This window comes from Mustela nigripes, chromosome 2 (genome assembly GCF_022355385.1).
Source record: "Mustela nigripes isolate SB6536 chromosome 2, MUSNIG.SB6536, whole genome shotgun sequence".
In the NCBI taxonomy this organism is placed as follows: Eukaryota; Metazoa; Chordata; class Mammalia; order Carnivora; family Mustelidae; genus Mustela; species Mustela nigripes.
In genome coordinates this window covers 3929592-3945412 of record NC_081558.1, presented here as the reverse complement: position 1 = coordinate 3945412, position 15821 = coordinate 3929592, and the positions used below count along the sequence as shown (strand labels likewise).

General features: G+C 59.3%; 3 protein-coding genes across 15 annotated transcripts in view; 1 reads left to right on the top strand and 2 right to left on the bottom strand.

Annotated features, from left to right (window-relative positions):
• Positions 1 to 1489: 1489 nt before the first annotated feature.
• On the bottom strand, positions 1490 to 6596 carry HSD11B1L (hydroxysteroid 11-beta dehydrogenase 1 like). 10 transcript variants are annotated; one of them, XM_059388757.1, is made up of 8 exons: positions 6492 to 6596; positions 4339 to 4434; positions 4117 to 4247; positions 3382 to 3512; positions 2893 to 2984; positions 2617 to 2710; positions 2332 to 2497; positions 1490 to 2246 (listed from the first exon to the last, which is right to left on the bottom strand). In XM_059388757.1, the coding sequence occupies exons 2-8, from the start codon at positions 4409 to 4411 to the stop codon at positions 1986 to 1988; spliced, it is 948 nt and encodes a 315-aa protein (XP_059244740.1). In that variant the 5' UTR covers positions 4412 to 4434; positions 6492 to 6596; the 3' UTR covers positions 1490 to 1985. The 10 variants fall into 10 exon arrangements, with proteins under 10 accessions (XP_059244740.1, XP_059244736.1, XP_059244742.1 ...); XM_059388753.1 differs by lacking the exon at positions 6492 to 6596 and adding an exon at positions 6138 to 6389 and having other exon boundaries at positions 3422 to 3512; positions 4339 to 5959; XM_059388759.1 differs by lacking the exon at positions 6492 to 6596 and adding an exon at positions 6138 to 6386 and having other exon boundaries at positions 1490 to 1766; positions 4339 to 5959.
• Positions 6597 to 6848: 252 nt separating this feature from the next.
• On the top strand, positions 6849 to 8698 carry MICOS13 (mitochondrial contact site and cristae organizing system subunit 13). Its single transcript, XM_059388762.1, has 4 exons — positions 6849 to 6978; positions 7674 to 7851; positions 8055 to 8106; positions 8463 to 8698. The coding sequence occupies exons 1-4, from the start codon at positions 6950 to 6952 to the stop codon at positions 8558 to 8560; spliced, it is 357 nt and encodes a 118-aa protein (XP_059244745.1). The 5' UTR covers positions 6849 to 6949; the 3' UTR covers positions 8561 to 8698.
• Positions 8699 to 11885: 3187 nt separating this feature from the next.
• SAFB (scaffold attachment factor B) overlaps positions 11886 to 15821 on the bottom strand; it is a 36649-nt gene continuing 32713 nt past the window's right edge. For 2 of the 4 annotated variants that reach the window (XM_059388747.1, XM_059388749.1), the window contains 4 exons: positions 13163 to 13281; positions 12762 to 12868; positions 12349 to 12415; positions 11886 to 12199 (listed from right to left, as the gene is read on the bottom strand). In XM_059388747.1, the coding sequence (XP_059244730.1) occupies positions 12070 to 12199; positions 12349 to 12415; positions 12762 to 12868; positions 13163 to 13281 (423 nt within the window). In that variant the 3' untranslated portion in view covers positions 11886 to 12069. The remainder of the gene's footprint in view (positions 12200 to 12348; positions 12416 to 12761; positions 12869 to 13162; positions 13282 to 15821) is intronic. The other 2 variants (XM_059388748.1, XM_059388750.1) reach the window with 1 other exon arrangement.

The window sequence follows — 15821 nt, the reverse complement described above, 5'->3', positions numbered from 1 at the left end:
TTTTTTAAGTCTTTATTAGAATGAGGACAATAATAGCACTTATTCCGAACTGTTTGAGTAAGATATAATGATACTTGACACAAAATAAAACTTCCATAAATAGGTATTGGCTTCATTCTATATGACACCAAACTCTGTGTTAGAACTGAAGAGGGTGATTTGGTATAGTAACCCCTGATGGCATTTGATACAAGTTTAGGTCGTGCAGGGACAGGAAGTGTGCTAGAAACAAACAGAACCCCCCCCCTTTTTTTTAATGATTTTGTTTATTTATTTGACAGACAGATCACAAGTAGGCAGAGAGGCAGGCGGGAGGTGGAGTGGAAGCAGGCTCCCCGCTGAACAGAGAGCCTGATTAGGGCTGATCCCAGGACCCCAAGATCATGACTGGAGCCTAAGGCAGAGGCTAAACCCACTGATTGACCCAGGCACCCTTATCTTTTAATCCTACTCATCCCCCAAATGATGGTCCCCATTTGGGGCTAGTCTGGGGTTAACCCTTCTAACTCTTGTTAATTCTAGAGCCTTCCACAGCCCACAATAGCTAGCATTTTGTAATGTTGCATTCATCCTACAGTTGTCGTCTGTAAAGTTGTTTTTTCTTTATGCAAACCACACTAACTTATCATCTTAGAAGAACTGTCCATTTTTCACTAATTGATGTAAATATCTGTGAAGTGCAAATAGAAGTAGCCCAAACTTTGTTTAAAGCCCGTTGTCAGAATCCTACCTCCTGCCACCGACTTCCTCCCTCTCTTTTTTAAAGATATTATTTATTTATTAATTTGAGACAGAGAGAGAGCACAGGTAGCGAGGAGGATCAGAGGCAGAGGGAGAAGCAGACTTCCCGGGGCGCCTGGGTGGCTCAGTGGGTTAAGCCGCTGCCTTCGGCTCAGGTCATGATCTCAGGGTCCTGGGATCGAGTCCCGCATCGGGCTCTCTGCTCAGCGGGGAGCCTGCTTCCCTCTCTCTCTCTGCCTGCCTCTCCGTCTACTTGTGATTTCTCTCTGTCAAATAAATAAAATCTTTAAAAAAAAAAAAAAAGAAGAAGCAGACTTCCCAGTGAGCCGAAGCCCAATGTGGGGCTCCATCCAAAGACCCTGGGATCACGACCTGAGCTGAAGGCAGACACTTAACCAACTGAGCCCCAAGACGCCCCTTCCTCCTTCTCTCTCAACACATTTATCTATAAAATGGAAACAATGGTAGCACCAACTTCCAGTTGTGAAGATGCCACGAGACCACTCATGTCAAGGGCTCAGTGCCTGATACACATTTTCATCATTGGCACAAAAAGCACGTACTTTACACTGCAAATAAGGCCTTTGGCCCACTGACTCTGTACCTTTTCTTTTGACCCCTGACCTCCTGGGGTAGATCTACCCCTTTCAGCTTCCACTTCTCCACTGGCAAATAGGGTGGAGAGGTCCCTCTTTACCCACCTCCCACCAGCAAACTGGAGAAACAAAGCACCGTGAACAACCTCCGAGCAAGGGAAGAAGGGTTTTATTATGAAACAGAAGGCTGGGTCCAGCCCAGAACACATTCTTTCCCGCCTTCCCTGCCTGAGACCCCGTGGGCAGGTGGTCCGTTTGAAGGCTGTCCCCTGCTTGGGGCAAGGGTAGGCGGACGCTCCAAGGCTGAGCGAGTGCAAAGAGATCAGAGATGCCCCGGTTCCGAGTGGGAGGCGGACAGGGTTCCCAGGGTTCCCAGCTCTCAGGGGTCTAGGCAAGTCACGCCACCTCTCTGAGTCTTATTTTTCTCATCTGCAAAATGGAAGCAGCCACTGTGTCACCGAGGGTGGCCCAGAAGACGGAGGTAACGCTTTCCAAGTTGCTGACTGGCTGCCTGGCCCACCATTAGCACTTGCACACCCACAGCTGGGGCTGTTTCCAGGGGCTGGTAGTTTTTCTCGATTGTCCTTTTCTGTCTTGATGACTCTGCCTTGAGCCACGGCCACCAGCTCAGAGGTGTCTCGGTTTGTGTCACCGCTCCGGGGCGGCTGGATGGAGGGTTCCCCTCTGGAAGGATGAGGGCCACCCCCGGGAGCTCAGGCAGCAGCGGCAGCGGAGACATTGAGCTCCTGGCGGATGAACCAGGCCCTCGGGTGCGGCAGCCATCCCCGCAGCAGACAGAGCAGGTGGAAGCGCCAGGGGTAGAAGACGCCCGGGGCGCGGGTGGCGCCACCGCGGATCACCGCCAGGGCTGCCTTGGGCCCTGGGGCCGCCTTGGCCCTCGAGACGCCCCTGCGGACGGAAGGATGCGGTGGAGACTGCAGGCGGGCGGCCCCCCACCGCTCCCCTCCCGCCCCGGATGGCCCTGGGGCCTCACCTGACTCCCTCGGCGGTCGAGGCGCGATCCCGGAGGCCCAGGACGCACATGGTGATGGCCACGTTCACGTCCTGCACGTCCAGCTCCCGCCGGAGAGAGCCGAAGAAGCCGTCCAGCGCGAACTTGGCCGCCGAGTACGGGCTGGAGAAGGATGTGGGCACAGGGCCTAGGAGCGCGGGAGGGCACCCCTGAGCTCCCCCTCCTCCAGGCAGCCTTCCTGCCCTCTCCAGCCTCGCCCGCCTCGAGCCCTGTGGCCTCCCGACTCCCCGCCCCACGGGCCCGCACCGAGCAGCGAGGACACGACCACCAGAGAGCCTTTGCTGTCCGTCAGGCTGGGCAGCGCCAACGAAGTCAGCTGCACGTAACTCAGGAAGTTCACCTGGAGGCGGTGGCGACTGCGAGTCACGGCCTCGCGGACAAACTGCTGCCCGGGAGGGGCGGGGCCTGGCGGCGGTGGGCGGGGCCTAGGAGGGGCCGGACCTGGGGTGGGAATTGGGAAGGGTGGAGAGTGCAGCCTGGGGATAGCAGGGGTGAGGGGCCGGGCGCGGCGGGGCGGGGCACCTGCAGGAGCCAGCGGGTCGCCTGGACGCTCCGGGACCGCGTGCCTGCCGGGGTGGCGCCGAGGTGGTTCAGCACGAGGTAGTCCAGCCCTCCTGGCCCGGAGACGCCCATCAGCAAGGAGCTAGTCCTTGAGGCCCCGCCCCGGCCCCGAAGAGACCCCGCCCCTGGCCCAATTACCTTGAACTAGAGAAGCGGGGGCCAGAGCACTGAGCCAGTGAGTTCCGCCCCGGCTAGCTCCCCGCCTACTATCAAAGAGACCAGGCCCTACTCCCCGGATCTTGCCAGGTTTCGTCCCTGATCCAATAAGGCCCAATCCCGAGCAATAAGGCCCAGTCCAGAGTTCCGCTCCCTGGAGGCAATAAGGTCCCACCCCCTAGCCACGCCCCAGACTGCATAGTCCTCCCCCCACCGACTGCCCCCGCCCCACCGCTTTCGGGTCCTGCCCTTAAGGCCTAGGCCCGGGTCCCAGAGTCCAGGCCCGCCCCTCACCCAGCTTGTCCAGCGCAAACTGCACCACGCGCTCGGGCACCTCGGGGGAGGCCATGTCCGCAGCGATGAAGAAGACCTTGGGAGCGCCCAGCTTCCGGCAGTTCCCCACCACCTGGGGGCGGGGTGCAGAGCTACCCGTGGGCCGTCCACCGGGGCTGGGCCCCTCCACCTGCTAGACCATTGGGGCCCCACCCTCAAGCCCCCTCCCCGAACTTGAGCTCCAAGTGACATTCGACATTGTTCCCAAGCGCTGCCACTGGAGTCACAAACTGGCAGCCTGGGGGCCCAAATCGGGTACATTTTATTTGCTCAATACCAACATTTAACACTCAGGAAACTTCATATAAATCTCGACAGTTCTGGGCTTTCTAGGAATTTTGCAAGGTTTGTCCCCAAGGACTGTACATCTCCATGGAGCCACGATGGGCTGCTGCTAAGAAGTGTCCACTCACCCCTCTTTTGAGAACCCTGGCTGTTGGCACAGACTTTGGACACCACCAATAATCCCATTTTTAAGGAACACTCCGTTTTACACTCACTGTCTTAATGGATCAACCCAACGCTGTAACCAGTGAGAAGGTACTTTTGTGGTCTCTGGCTTGCAAAAGTGGAAACTAAGGCTCAGGGACTAAGCTACGCCCTTAAGGCCACCCAGGGGGCCTGGATCTTGGCAAGGAAGGGCCCTATTTTCCAGCCACTCCCCACCACCACTCAGCTGGAAATGGGCTGTCTCACCTTCTGCAGGAGGGCCTCGGTGTGGGCCGTGAGCACCAGGTGGGAGCCCAGGCGGGCGTAGTGATAAGCCAGCTCCTCCCCAACGCCGGCGCTGGCTCCGGTCAGCAGCACTCGGGCTCCCTGGAGGCTAGCTAGCAGGGCGCAGGAGTGGTCAACCCGAAGGGGGCAGGCGGCAACAGACAGCTGGCCCGATTCCTCCCTCCCCCACCTCCAGGCACTCACCAGGGTCGAAGTTGTCATCCCAGTAGTAGGAGAAGAACAGGGCCCCCAGCCCGGTGAGAAGCAGAACCTTCATGGCCCACCCTGGGTGTGTAGGTTCTGCAGCGGGAGAGAGGACTGCGGGCAGGGACCTGGCCCACAGCCATCCCCATTCCCCCAGCGAGGCCCTTGTTTGATGAAGATGCTCCAGGCCCTGCCCTCTCTCCTCCATCTGGCAGCCACCAACTGGTCCAGGGCACCACACAGCTTTCCCTGGGCCTCTTCAGGGTTTTCTCCCTCCACCAGGCAGCCAAATCACATCTTGCCTCCCCGTTTCATTGAGGACAAAAGCCAGGCTCCTTGATGGTCAAAAGGGCCTTGCAGGGGGGGGGCCAGCCCTTCCGGCTCACTCCGCCTCCTCACGGTTTCTCAGAACCAGCCAGTCTCCAGCCAGCCTCAGGGCCTTTGCATTGGCTGTTGCCTCTGCCAGGAATGCTCTTCCCAAATAGAACCTAATGAGTTGCTCTCTCACTTCTTGAAGTCAGCACCAAACGGACCTTCTCCAAGGGAAATTCCCTGGCCTCCTTCTCTAAAGCGACTCCTGGTCCCTGTCTCTCCCTGGCCTCAGTCTACAACGTCTTGACATGACCCGAAATTATCCTGATGGGTTGTTACATGTTCACTGTCCCTCTCTCCTCCCTGGCTGTCAGCTCCAGGACGTGAGAAGGAAATGGAAACCTGGAGCTGCTTGGTTCACTGTCGGGTCCTCGGGGCCCCAAAGGGTGCCAGCCATGCTGTAGGTGCTCGGCAGATACCAGACTGACCCTGAGACCTGGAGTGATACGAGGAACATTGGAAGGAAGAGCTAGGGGCAGGGGGCAGGTGGTGCAGAAAGACGGCTCTGTCTGGAGACACCCAGAAGGAAGCTTAAGGCTTGGTAGGAGACACAGGAGCAGTATCAGCGGGATTAAGATGTGACTTCAGCTGTGGGAGTGGATTTACTTGTTCCAGAGAGAAGGTGAAAGAGAAAAATGGGCCAAGTGCTTAACATTGGTGGGGGCTGGGGGCGTTCATGAATCTTCCCTGAGAAAGGCACAGGCCCATCACATCTTGGGGTTTCTGTCCTCGGAACTCAGTGGGACAAAGAGGAGGGAGACTTCCAGAACCGAGAGATGGTGGGTTGGGCTGTCCTGAGGTCTCCAGATTAGGTCTCGGTCCTTTGCCCCCTATTGCAAAGTTCCAGCTGTCTCCCCCCTGCCTCCCCTACCCTCCTTCCTTCCACCCTATGCTTTTCGGGCAGCCAAAGCGATCTTCCAAAGAAATCTGATGTTCCCCTTCCTGCTCCAAACCGTGTTAGGGTTCGCCACTGACCCCCACGGAGACCCAGCTCCTCGCCTCAGTGCCTCGCGGGTCTGGCCCAGGCTCACCGGTCCAATCTCACCTTCCACCATTACCGTCTATGAATCTTTCTCCGCTCTCAGAAAGGTGAACTGCTCGCTCTTCCCCAGTCCTGGCAGCCATCCCACCTCTCCCCACGTTGCAGGGGAAGCCCGTGGAGCCCCGCAACCTGACCCTCTTCCCACCTTGACCACAGCAGCCTCGCAGGGCAAGGTGGGGCGGGGCGGATGAACGGCGGGCTGGCCGTCTGGGTGGAGAGATGGAGGGATGGAGGGAGGGATGAAGCGGCCGCCGGCGACCGGGGAGGACGTGGGAGAACCAGACCCTCGCAGAACGTACTGGTCCCCTGGCCTCGCCAGGCCTTAGTTTCCCCTCTGGACAAAAAGGGTGTACGACGTGCTGCGCGCTCCCAATCTCGCACTCACCCGCTCGGGCCTCAGGTTCTCTCGCAGTCCGGCGGGGCTGGATCCGGACCTGGGAACCCGGCGCGCACCCCTCGGAGCTCCGCCGGGCCCCCGACCGCGCCCCCTCCCGTAGGGCCCCGGTCACGTGACACCGAGCCCACCTCCTCAGGGGGCGGGCCTAGCTACAAGAACTCCGTGCCCGGGCGTTGCCCGGCAACGGCCTTCCACCGGGCTAGCCCCCTCCCGGCACGGGTCCTGCTCCCGGTCCCGCCCCCTCGACGAAAGCCCCACCCCGGATCAGATCACGTGACTCAGGCTCCGCCTCCCTCGCACAATTCCGACCCCGCGTTGCCGTGACAACAATGTTATCGGTACCTTCTTCCTGGGCCTGGGCCCTCAGTGCCCCGCGCGGGCGCGGGTGGATCTCCCGGGCTCCGAAATCTTCCTGGGTCACTTTCAGGTCTCACTCTAGACGCCTGACTCCTCTTTCTCCCCCACGCGCCCCGGGCGGTGCCAGGCCGGACTGCATTTCCCAGGAGCCTCGGCGGCGAGGCGAGGCGAGGCGTCCGGCGCCCCACGGGGCGGTGCTGACTCCATTTCCCAGGCAGCTTTGCGGCAGACGGGCGCTGAAGATCACGCCCCTCGGAATCCTTCCGACCCCCTCGCGGTGGGACTGCGGTCCCGCTTCTGGCGTCCCTGAGCCGTAGGGCGACTTCGACTCCCGCAGGCCTTTGCGACTCACCGGGGCGACTACACTTCCCACAGGCCGCTGCGGCGCCGTCACCGGAAGCGGCGGGCGAGCCGAGTGTCCTTGCGCGCGGAGCCGAGCGACCATGGTTCCCCGAGTGTGGTCGCTGATGAGGTGCGTCGGGTTGCAGGGCGGGCCCCGAGCCCCCGAGCAGGTCCCCTCCCGTGGGCACCCGCTCTGGTTTGCTCCCAACTGGATCTCCGAATTCCGTGGTGTCAGGTCCCGCGCGTCGCGCAGATGGGGAAACTGAGGTTCAGGCGGGGACGGCCTTCCCGAGATCGCTTGTCGCGCGTCCTTCCCGCCTCCCAGCGAGCGCTTGCCCCCTGATCGTGTCCGAGCGCCCTCGGAGCCCCAGTTGCCTCCTCTGTAAGGTGGGCATGTCACAGGCGCCCTATCAGGAAGCGACGTATGACACACAGGAAGCGACCAGGGCCACTCGGAAACCCCTCGAGGGTGGCGCGCAAGTCGGGCCTGCTGGGGCTGGCAGGCAGAAAGCCAGGGCTCTCTCCGGTCTTCACGGTTCCCTGCTCTGTGCGGGATCACGAGTGACCCCTTTTCCTCTCCGGGCCTCAGTTTACCAGTTAAATGGGGCCGAGCAGCTCTGCTTTCTTTGTGCAGGGTGGGTTGAGAGCTGTGCAGAGTAGGTGCCAGGCACGCCTCTGGGCTCGGGGGGTGGGGGGTGGCTCGTTCTGTCGTATGAGCTGCCTGGCCTCAGGTGTGTCACTGCTAGGGCTGCGGCGCCCTCGAGGCTGACTCCTCCCCGCGACTGGCCGAGGGGCTGCTGAGCGGCTGTCCTTCCCCGACCACAGGTTCCTCATCAAGGGCAGTGTGGCCGGGGGTGCCGTCTACCTGGTGTATGACCAGGAGCTGCTGGGGCCGAGCGAAAAGAGCCAGGCTGTCCTTCAGAAGGCTGAGGAGGTAGTGCCCCCAGCCATGTACCAGTTCAGCCAGTACGTGTGTGAGCAGACCGGTCTGAAGATGCCCCAGGTACCCTGAGGCTGGGAGCGAGGCTGAGGCTTGGTGGGAGGAGGGTGTCATTTCCTGGGTGGCTTTTGGTCCCTGGTCCCTCCAGCCCTGCTTGGTGCCCTCCGCCTTGGGCTTTGTGCTGCCCTTCCCTGCCTGGGGAAGGGGCTGGGGCTGCTGCCTGGGGCCTCCCCTTTTCACCTGCCCCTTCTCGCCTCTTTTCCCAGCTCCCAGCCCCTCCAAAGTTTAACTTTCACATCCGCGACACCTGGAATTCAGGTAGGCCCTGGTCCCAGTGCTTGGGGGGTGGCCCCCGATACCCCCCAGTCTAGGACCCTCTACCGCCCCTTCCTGGTCATTCCTTCCCGCCGCTCCCCTTGCTGCTCCGCGCAGCTCCCGTGGATCTAAAAGAGGAAAAGGGGCAGAGATCTCAGGGATCCTCTTTTCAGGACGGGTCATCGTGTGACCTCAGACAAGAGGAGGCCCTGCCCCACCTCTGCCTCAGTTTCCCTGTGTGGAACCGATGGAGCTGGAATGGGTGCCTCGAAAGGCCTTGCAGAGCTAGGGTTTCCGGGGGGCCGGTGTCGGTGGACTAAAGCCGGGGGCTGAAGGCGCTGGGCCCTCCCTCTCCACAGGCATCATTACGGTGATGTCAGCTCTGTCCGTGGCCCCCTCCAAGGCCTGCGAGTACTCCAAGGAGGGCTGGGAATATCTGAAGGAGCGAACCAAGTAGCCTGTCAGAAGAGGCCACCTGCCCTGGTCAGGAACAGGGGCAGGTACGCCACAGACCCGGAGACTCCAGACTGGGACTGGGACCCCACTCCAAGGGCAGCTCCGGCCTTGCCGGCCCAATAAAGGACTTTGGAAGTGCTCCCCGACCCGTGTGCTGGCCCCGGGGACTTGGGTGGCCTGGCTGGTGCTCAGAGCGCGGGGTTCCCGGGCTTCTGGTGCCCAGCAGCTCCTCGGTTCATGGGTTCACTCTTCGCTGTCCAGGGCCCTGCCTGCTGAGTCCCCAATCTGGTATGGGAGTGTGGAGCAGACACTTGGCCCTGGTGCCCCATAGACTGTGCTCAGGACCCAGGAATGGGTTGGGGAAGTACTGATGGCCAGGCCAGGTTGGGGGGGGGTCTCAGCTCGTGGAGGGCTGAGCCCAGAGTGGGGTTATTCTGGAGGTGGGGACTCGGGGTGGGCACAATTCATCTCTTCCATGTCTACATGGCCAGGAGTTCCTGTGGCCGCTGAGTCTCCATCTGGCTCAGCTCACTGATGCCCGTGTGTCATCTCATCCTGACCCTCCCTTGCCTGCTCTACCCGCAGTCCACCCTCCCCACCATCTGGGGATTCCTGGGACCACAGGCTTCGTGGTCATTACAGTGAGGGGGGGGCTCCCCTACCCTCACATGTCCTGCCCTCCCAGCTCCCCCTGCTCCCCTGGGAAGGCTTTCCCACCCCACACTGGGTCAGCTGCCTGGTGACCTAATGTTCCTCCCCACTGGGCTGAAGTGCCAGGTGGGCGGGTCCTGGGCATACTCCCAGCCGGGAGGGCATCCCACCATGATGGCAGTGGGAGGAAACCTGTGTCCCAGACAGACGGACGGTAGAAAGTGGGCTTGGCTGAGACCTGGAGCAGGCCTGGGCGACAGGGCCCTGAGTTGGCATGGGATCCTCTGTTCCTAAGAGTTCTGGGGGTTATGTTTCTTGGTTTGGGGGACAGAGCTCACTGAAGCCCACGAACTAGGAAAGCAGAGACCAGAAACCAAGACGTTGCCCAAGGCGCTCCCTGGGAAGAACCCCTGGCGTGTGTCCAAGGGAGGTGTGGGGAGGGGTGTGGGGGAGGACAGGTGGCCTGGCTGGCAGTGTTTGGGGAGGCAGAGCCCAGAGTGACCTGTGTCACTGTGCTCTCCAGGAATAGGCTCTGGGTGGATCTCCCATGTCTGCTGTGGCACCTGGAGGTCACATGGCTCCCTGTGCCACCCTGCCTGGCCCCAGGGCAGCACTCACTGTCCCCAAGCGCTGTTTGATTGTATCGTTGGTGCCCACCAGCTCACACTGCTTTCTGGATGGCTCTCAGCCTCCCAGGTGTTTTGGGGCTTGGTTGATGGGGTGTAGCCTCTGCCCAAATGGGCCCAGCCACTAGCCCAGAGACTATGGTGCCATTCTTTTTTTTTTTTTTTTTTTTAAGATTTTATTTATTTAACAGAGATCACAAGTAGGCAGAGAGGCAGGCAGAGAAAGAGGAGGAAGCAGGCTCCCTGCTGAGCAGAGAGCTTGAGGTGGAGCTTGATCCCAGAACCCTGAGATCACGACCTGAGCCAAAGGCAGAGGCTTCAACCCACTGAGCCACCCAGGCGCCCCTATGGTGCCATTCTTGACCCCTCCATTCCCTTGTACAGACAGACTTGAATCCGTCACCAGTGCCGAGGCCACCTCCCTGGTCCTCTGCCTGTCTCCTCTGTCTGCTTCCCCAGGTCCAAGTCTGATCATGTCACTGCCCTAGTCAGAAACCTGTGGCTCCCTGCTGCCCTCTGCTTGAGCCCAGACTCCTGCGAGCGCTCTGTTCCCAGAACACAGCTGGCTTCCACCACTGGCCTTGGCACAGCACTCCCGCACCCTCACTTGGCCGTCCTGACTCCTGCTCGTCTTGGCCACAGCTCAGCCGCGGCCTCCGAAAAGCCTCCCTTTGGGCCTCCTGACCGCCCCGTGGGTGGTCCCTTCGAGGCAGGAGCCCCCCACCTCAGCAACACACAGGCTGAGGCCCAACCCCCAGAACACCAGCAGCACCCTGTCCCCCTACTCGGGACAGTTCCAGATGTCTCCATGGGTTGGCAGGTGTCTGTCTTCTGGGGACAGTCATTCCAGCTGACCACCACCGCCCTGGGAGGATATAGTAGTCCTGTGACAAAGGTCCACAGGTTCACGGGCTTGAAACCGCACACACTGATTATGTCACAGATCTGGAAGCCGTTAGTCCAACATGGCTTCCCCCTGGGTTAAGTGTGGGTGTGGACAGGGCTGGCTCTCTCTCAAGGCTCCAGGAATTACCGTCCCAGCCTCTTCCTGCTGTGAGAGGCCACTGCAGTCCTTGGCAAGTCAGCCTGTTCACCTTCAAAGCCAGCCAGTCTGCCTGTCCGCCCCTCCTCCGGCTCCCCGCCTCACTGCTCCCCATAGAAGGACCCTAACGAGGACCCTGGGCCCACCTGGGCAACCTGGTTAACCCTCCATCTCCAGATCCTTAACTGAATCCCGGCAGCAAAGCCCCTTCTGCCATGGTAGGTGCTGTGCGTACAGGTTCTAGGGTTTAGGGCAGGGACCCCTCCGGCCCCACCGGGAGGGGTTTATGTAGCCCACCACACGGTCTGAAGCCTGGGTCACGTGTCTGTCTGCCCCCAGACAGGACTGGACTCCACTCTGATGTGACGAAGATGGAGCCCAGAGAGGGGGGCGACCAGAGCAAGAGGCAGCAGCACGGCCAGCACGGCTCCCCCAGATGGGCGGACGGGACTCCCTCCAGGCACTAGGGGCACAGCCGCAGGGCCCCTGGAGACGGAGTCTGGCTGACCTGGGGGGGTGGGCAGTACATGGCTATCCGGTCTTACTCACTGGGATGCAGTTCCACGTAGCACATCTCAGGAGTCAAAGCCCGATGCGAGGAGTCAACGTGGGGTGTGGGGGCAAGGGTGTGCGGACCGGGGACAGTTGGGGTCAGGGAAGATGGAAGGTTCTGCAGATGGAGGTTGGGGACGGCTGCACAGCAGTGTGCAAACATGAACGCCACAGAGCTGTAAGGATGGGAAATTCCATGTTCTGTGTATTTTGCATTAAAAAAACCAAAAGCACCACTGGGTGCATCCTGGACACAGACAGAGCCTGGGGGACAGAAATACTGGAGGTGCGGCAAAGGGCCCAGGAGGGGGCGCTGTCAGCACATGGCTTCTGGAAACCCTTAAGAGCCCCTTAAAGCTGCTCCTTCGGTCCTTTCCTGAAGGAACAGCCATGGCTCAGCAAGACCCAGTATAATTCACACAAGGAGATGAAATAAAGAGAGAAAACACTTTAAATAAAGGGTATGTGAACAGAAACACGTTTATTACAAAAAAACAAAACAAAACAAAACAAAAACATTCACATTGTATTGAGCTACAATATGGCAGCAGATAAAAAAAATCATTGTACACAGTTTAAGAGAACTCCTAACAGAACAGACTCTCATAGCCACGTGACAGAGCACAGGGATCGGAGCACTCAGTAGCGGCGAGTGAAGCGGGTGTCGTTGGGTCGGCTCCCCCGGTTCTGTCCTCCGAAGCCCCCCTGCATTCCACCGCGTGGGATCACGTGGCCCCGCGACGCCCCACCTGGGGCGAAGCTGCCGCGTCTACGACCAACACAGATCCTGGGTCACGGAAGCCAGTGCTGTGCACGCCCGCACCTGCCCGGCCCGCACGGTTTCTAACCTTCTCCCAGGCGAGCCACCATGCAAGGGAGGAGAGCGGTAAGAGGGACAAGCAGCACACGACACCTTACCCTGACATCCCTCCCCGGTTCATCATGTGACCTGGCCCAGAGTGACCAGACATACTTCTTTCGCCACCTACAAGAGATCCAATCCAGACAGCGCCTCAGCGCGGCCCGTGGAGTTTGAAGAACACCAATGTGGGGCTCGTGGGGCTCCAGTCCCTTCCCCAAGCTACTGTGTCAAGCAGAACCCACGGGTCCTGGCCGAGGCATCAGCACATGAACCGCACACACCCGCTGCCCCGGGCAAGTTGGGGCAGAGAAGTGAACCCCCTCCATTTCCCCCTCCCCAGGTCCAGCCAGTCAGTGAGACCCTGTGGCCTCGGGGAGAGCCAAGAAAGTTCTCCCTGCCCTCAAGAAGCAGCTTGAGCTTTCCAATGTTTCTCCAGGGAGAGACCGTCCCGGCGGAGCGCCAGGCTTACCTTGCCACCTCTTGTGGTCCCTGTCTATCATGCCTCCGTCGGCAGCACCCTGCCACGCACGGTCGTCCTCTAGTCTTCGGCCATGGTCCCCCCAGTCACGTCTGCCCCTTAGAAAAAGAGAGCTCTGATTTGGATTGCCCCTCTCTGCCTTTCCAAGTAGCAGGGGTGGTGGGTTCAGCATTCTGTGTGCCCAGTGCCCATCCCTGAGTGGCGGGGCTCTGCGGGAGGCAGGACCCGGCTCCTGGTCTGAGGCTGCTTGGGGCTCTGAGGCGGCCCAAGCGAGGCCAGTGGGCTGGGGCTGGCACCCATCTTTCCCTCAGGCCGATGGTCCTGAGCTGGACACACCAACCGAGCCAGCAGTCTGAGGCCTGCGCAGGCGCAGCGGGGTGCAGGACACAAACCTGGGTGGAGGAGGCAGCCCCCGGCCCTCGCTCATCCTCTTGTCCGAGCCGTAGCCGCCCCACCCGTCGCGGGAGTCCCGCCCGTGGCGCTCTGGTCCTCCGTGGCGTTCGGGGTAATGCTGGATATTAGAGAACCGGGAGAAAAAGAAAGCTTTGGTACCGAGCCTGGCTCCCAAGGCCGTTGGGGCAACGAGCTAATGACAATGACGACAGCTCGGAAGTGCAGCTGAGCACGCAACGCATGGCCTCGTGCTACACGGGTCTTTAGCCTGCGTGACCACCACATCCCGTTTGCCCGTGGACCAGCGAGCAAAGTCGAAGAATGGAGTCACAGAATGGAGAAACCGAGGGCTGGGATTCGCCCTAATCTAAGCAGAGAGAACTCGGGCACCATGGAGAGAAGAGAGCCGGGCCCAGCGGTGTGCCTGTGCTCCAGCCCTGCAGAACCACCAGAACGGAAGGGCCACTGGGGATCTCTGACCACACTCATTCTGGACCTGACACCCCTGGGCCAGGCTACCACCAGCCACCCTGGGGCCTCGCTCGTGGAAACAGCTTGCTGGCACAGGCCATGGGGATGCTTGCCTCCGTTCCGGATGCCATCTGAAGAGTGGATGGAAGAAGAAGCCTCCCATTCAAAGAAAAGCCTGTTTTGAAGGTTTATTTGAGTGAGAGAATGAGTGAGCATGTGGGACTTGGGGGGAGCAGAGAGAGAGAGAATCCCAAACGGACTCCCTGCTTAGTGTGAGCCCAACACGGGGCTCCATACCACCTGAGTCCAAAACCAGGAGTTACACACCAACGGACCCAGGCACCCCTAGGAGAAGCTGTTTGAGGTAAATGTCCACCCGTCCTCCACCTGCACCCTGCCCGGAGTGCTGGGAACGTCCGCGGCTCTTAGGGAGCTGGGGAAGTGGCTCTGGTTCCATTGAGGGTCTCACTGTCCCAAAGATCCAACCTGTGGCCCTGGGGTCATTTGTGCCAGGATCACATTCTAAGTAGTAAGACATAGAAAGGAATCCCGGTCACGAAGCCCCTTGGATGAGTATGCCGGGCGCCTGGTGCTGTTCCGGTCCATGCTCATCTTCACCATTAAGACAGGAACTCCTGGAAGCCGGCGCGCATGCTCCCACGCGGGGAAGTCCCAGAAGCCGGAGCGCACATGCTCCCACCCCGGGAGCCCTAACCACCTGGGCCTCCACCCCGCTTCCCCTGGCCTCTCATTCCCAAATGTGTGCAGACATCTCGCTCAACTGTAGAAGATGGACAAAATACGGCACTGTTCTCTCTAGGAGCAAAATCAAAACCCAAGAGGGTCCAAGAAAGTCAGTGCTGCCAGATGGCAAGAGCTGTTAAAATGAAACCCCAGAATAACATTTCCATAAAGAACCTTCAAAACACACCAACCAAAATAAAAAAGAATTTTTTAACTTCATCTTGTGATTGAAACCATTTCCTTCACTTTATTTTTTAAAGATTTTATTTATTTATTTGAGAGAGAGACAGTGAGAGAGAACATGAGTGAGGAGAAGGTCAGAGAGAGAAGCAGACTCCCCGTGGAGCTGGGAGCCTGATGCGGGACTCGATCTCGGGACCCCGGGATCATGACCTGAGCCGAAGGCAGTCGTCCAACCAACTGAGCCACCCAGGCGTCCCAGCATTTCCTTCACTTTTAAACAATCACAAATATTTAATAAAGAACAATAGGGCGCCTGGGTGGCTCAGTTGGTTAAGCAGCTGCCGTCGGCTCAGGTCATGATCCCAGCGTCCTGGGATCGAGTCCCACATCGGGCTCCTTGCTCGGCAGGAAGCCTGCTTCTCCCTCTGTCTCTGCCTGCCTCTGTCTGCCTGTGCTCGCTCTCGCTCCCTCTGACAAATAAATAAAATCTTAAAAAAAAAAAAAAAGAACAATAGGGCGCCAGGGTGGCTCAGTGGGTTAAGCATCTGCCTTCAGCTCAGGTCATGACCCTGGCGTCCTGCGATCAAGCCCCACATCGGGCTCCCTGCTCACTGGGAACCTGCTCCTCCCCTTTGTGTGCGTGCACGCTCTCATAAGTAAAGTCTTTAAAAACAAAACAAAACAACAAAAAAAACAAGGAATAATCTTTTAACAATAGCCTTCTAAAAACACAAAGCTAAGAGATTAAGACTTTTTACATAAGGCCCATTTCTAGTTCTACCTGATACTTCCCCACATAGCCACGCTCTGCCGTCCGACCAACCGACCCCTGTAAGGGTTCAGCAAGACCAGAAGTCTGCACCAGAGCTCCTCTCTGTGTCCCCTGCCCTCACCTGCCATCCAGGGCAGCACCACTGTCTTACTTAGGACAGTGTGCAAGAGGAAAAAACCTGTTTCAGGTTCAGGGGTGCTCTGGCTACTAATGGTGGGCAAGGGAGCCCGCGGTGACCAGCAGCTGCACGCGAGCGACCCGGCTCACATGGCTCTCAGCCCGCGCCGCCCCACTCCCTCGTGCAGGCGAGGAAGCCTCCTCAGTCTCACAGCTGGAGACACCCACTCTGCCCAAGTGCCGGCACCAGGGGACTGTGTTCTGGTCTGGAACGTGGACATTTAACCACCGCGCTCAACTTCAGAGAAACCGGAGACCAGGAGTACATTTAACTGCGTCCCAGATTCACCTCCAGGAGCAGAGAAAAAGGA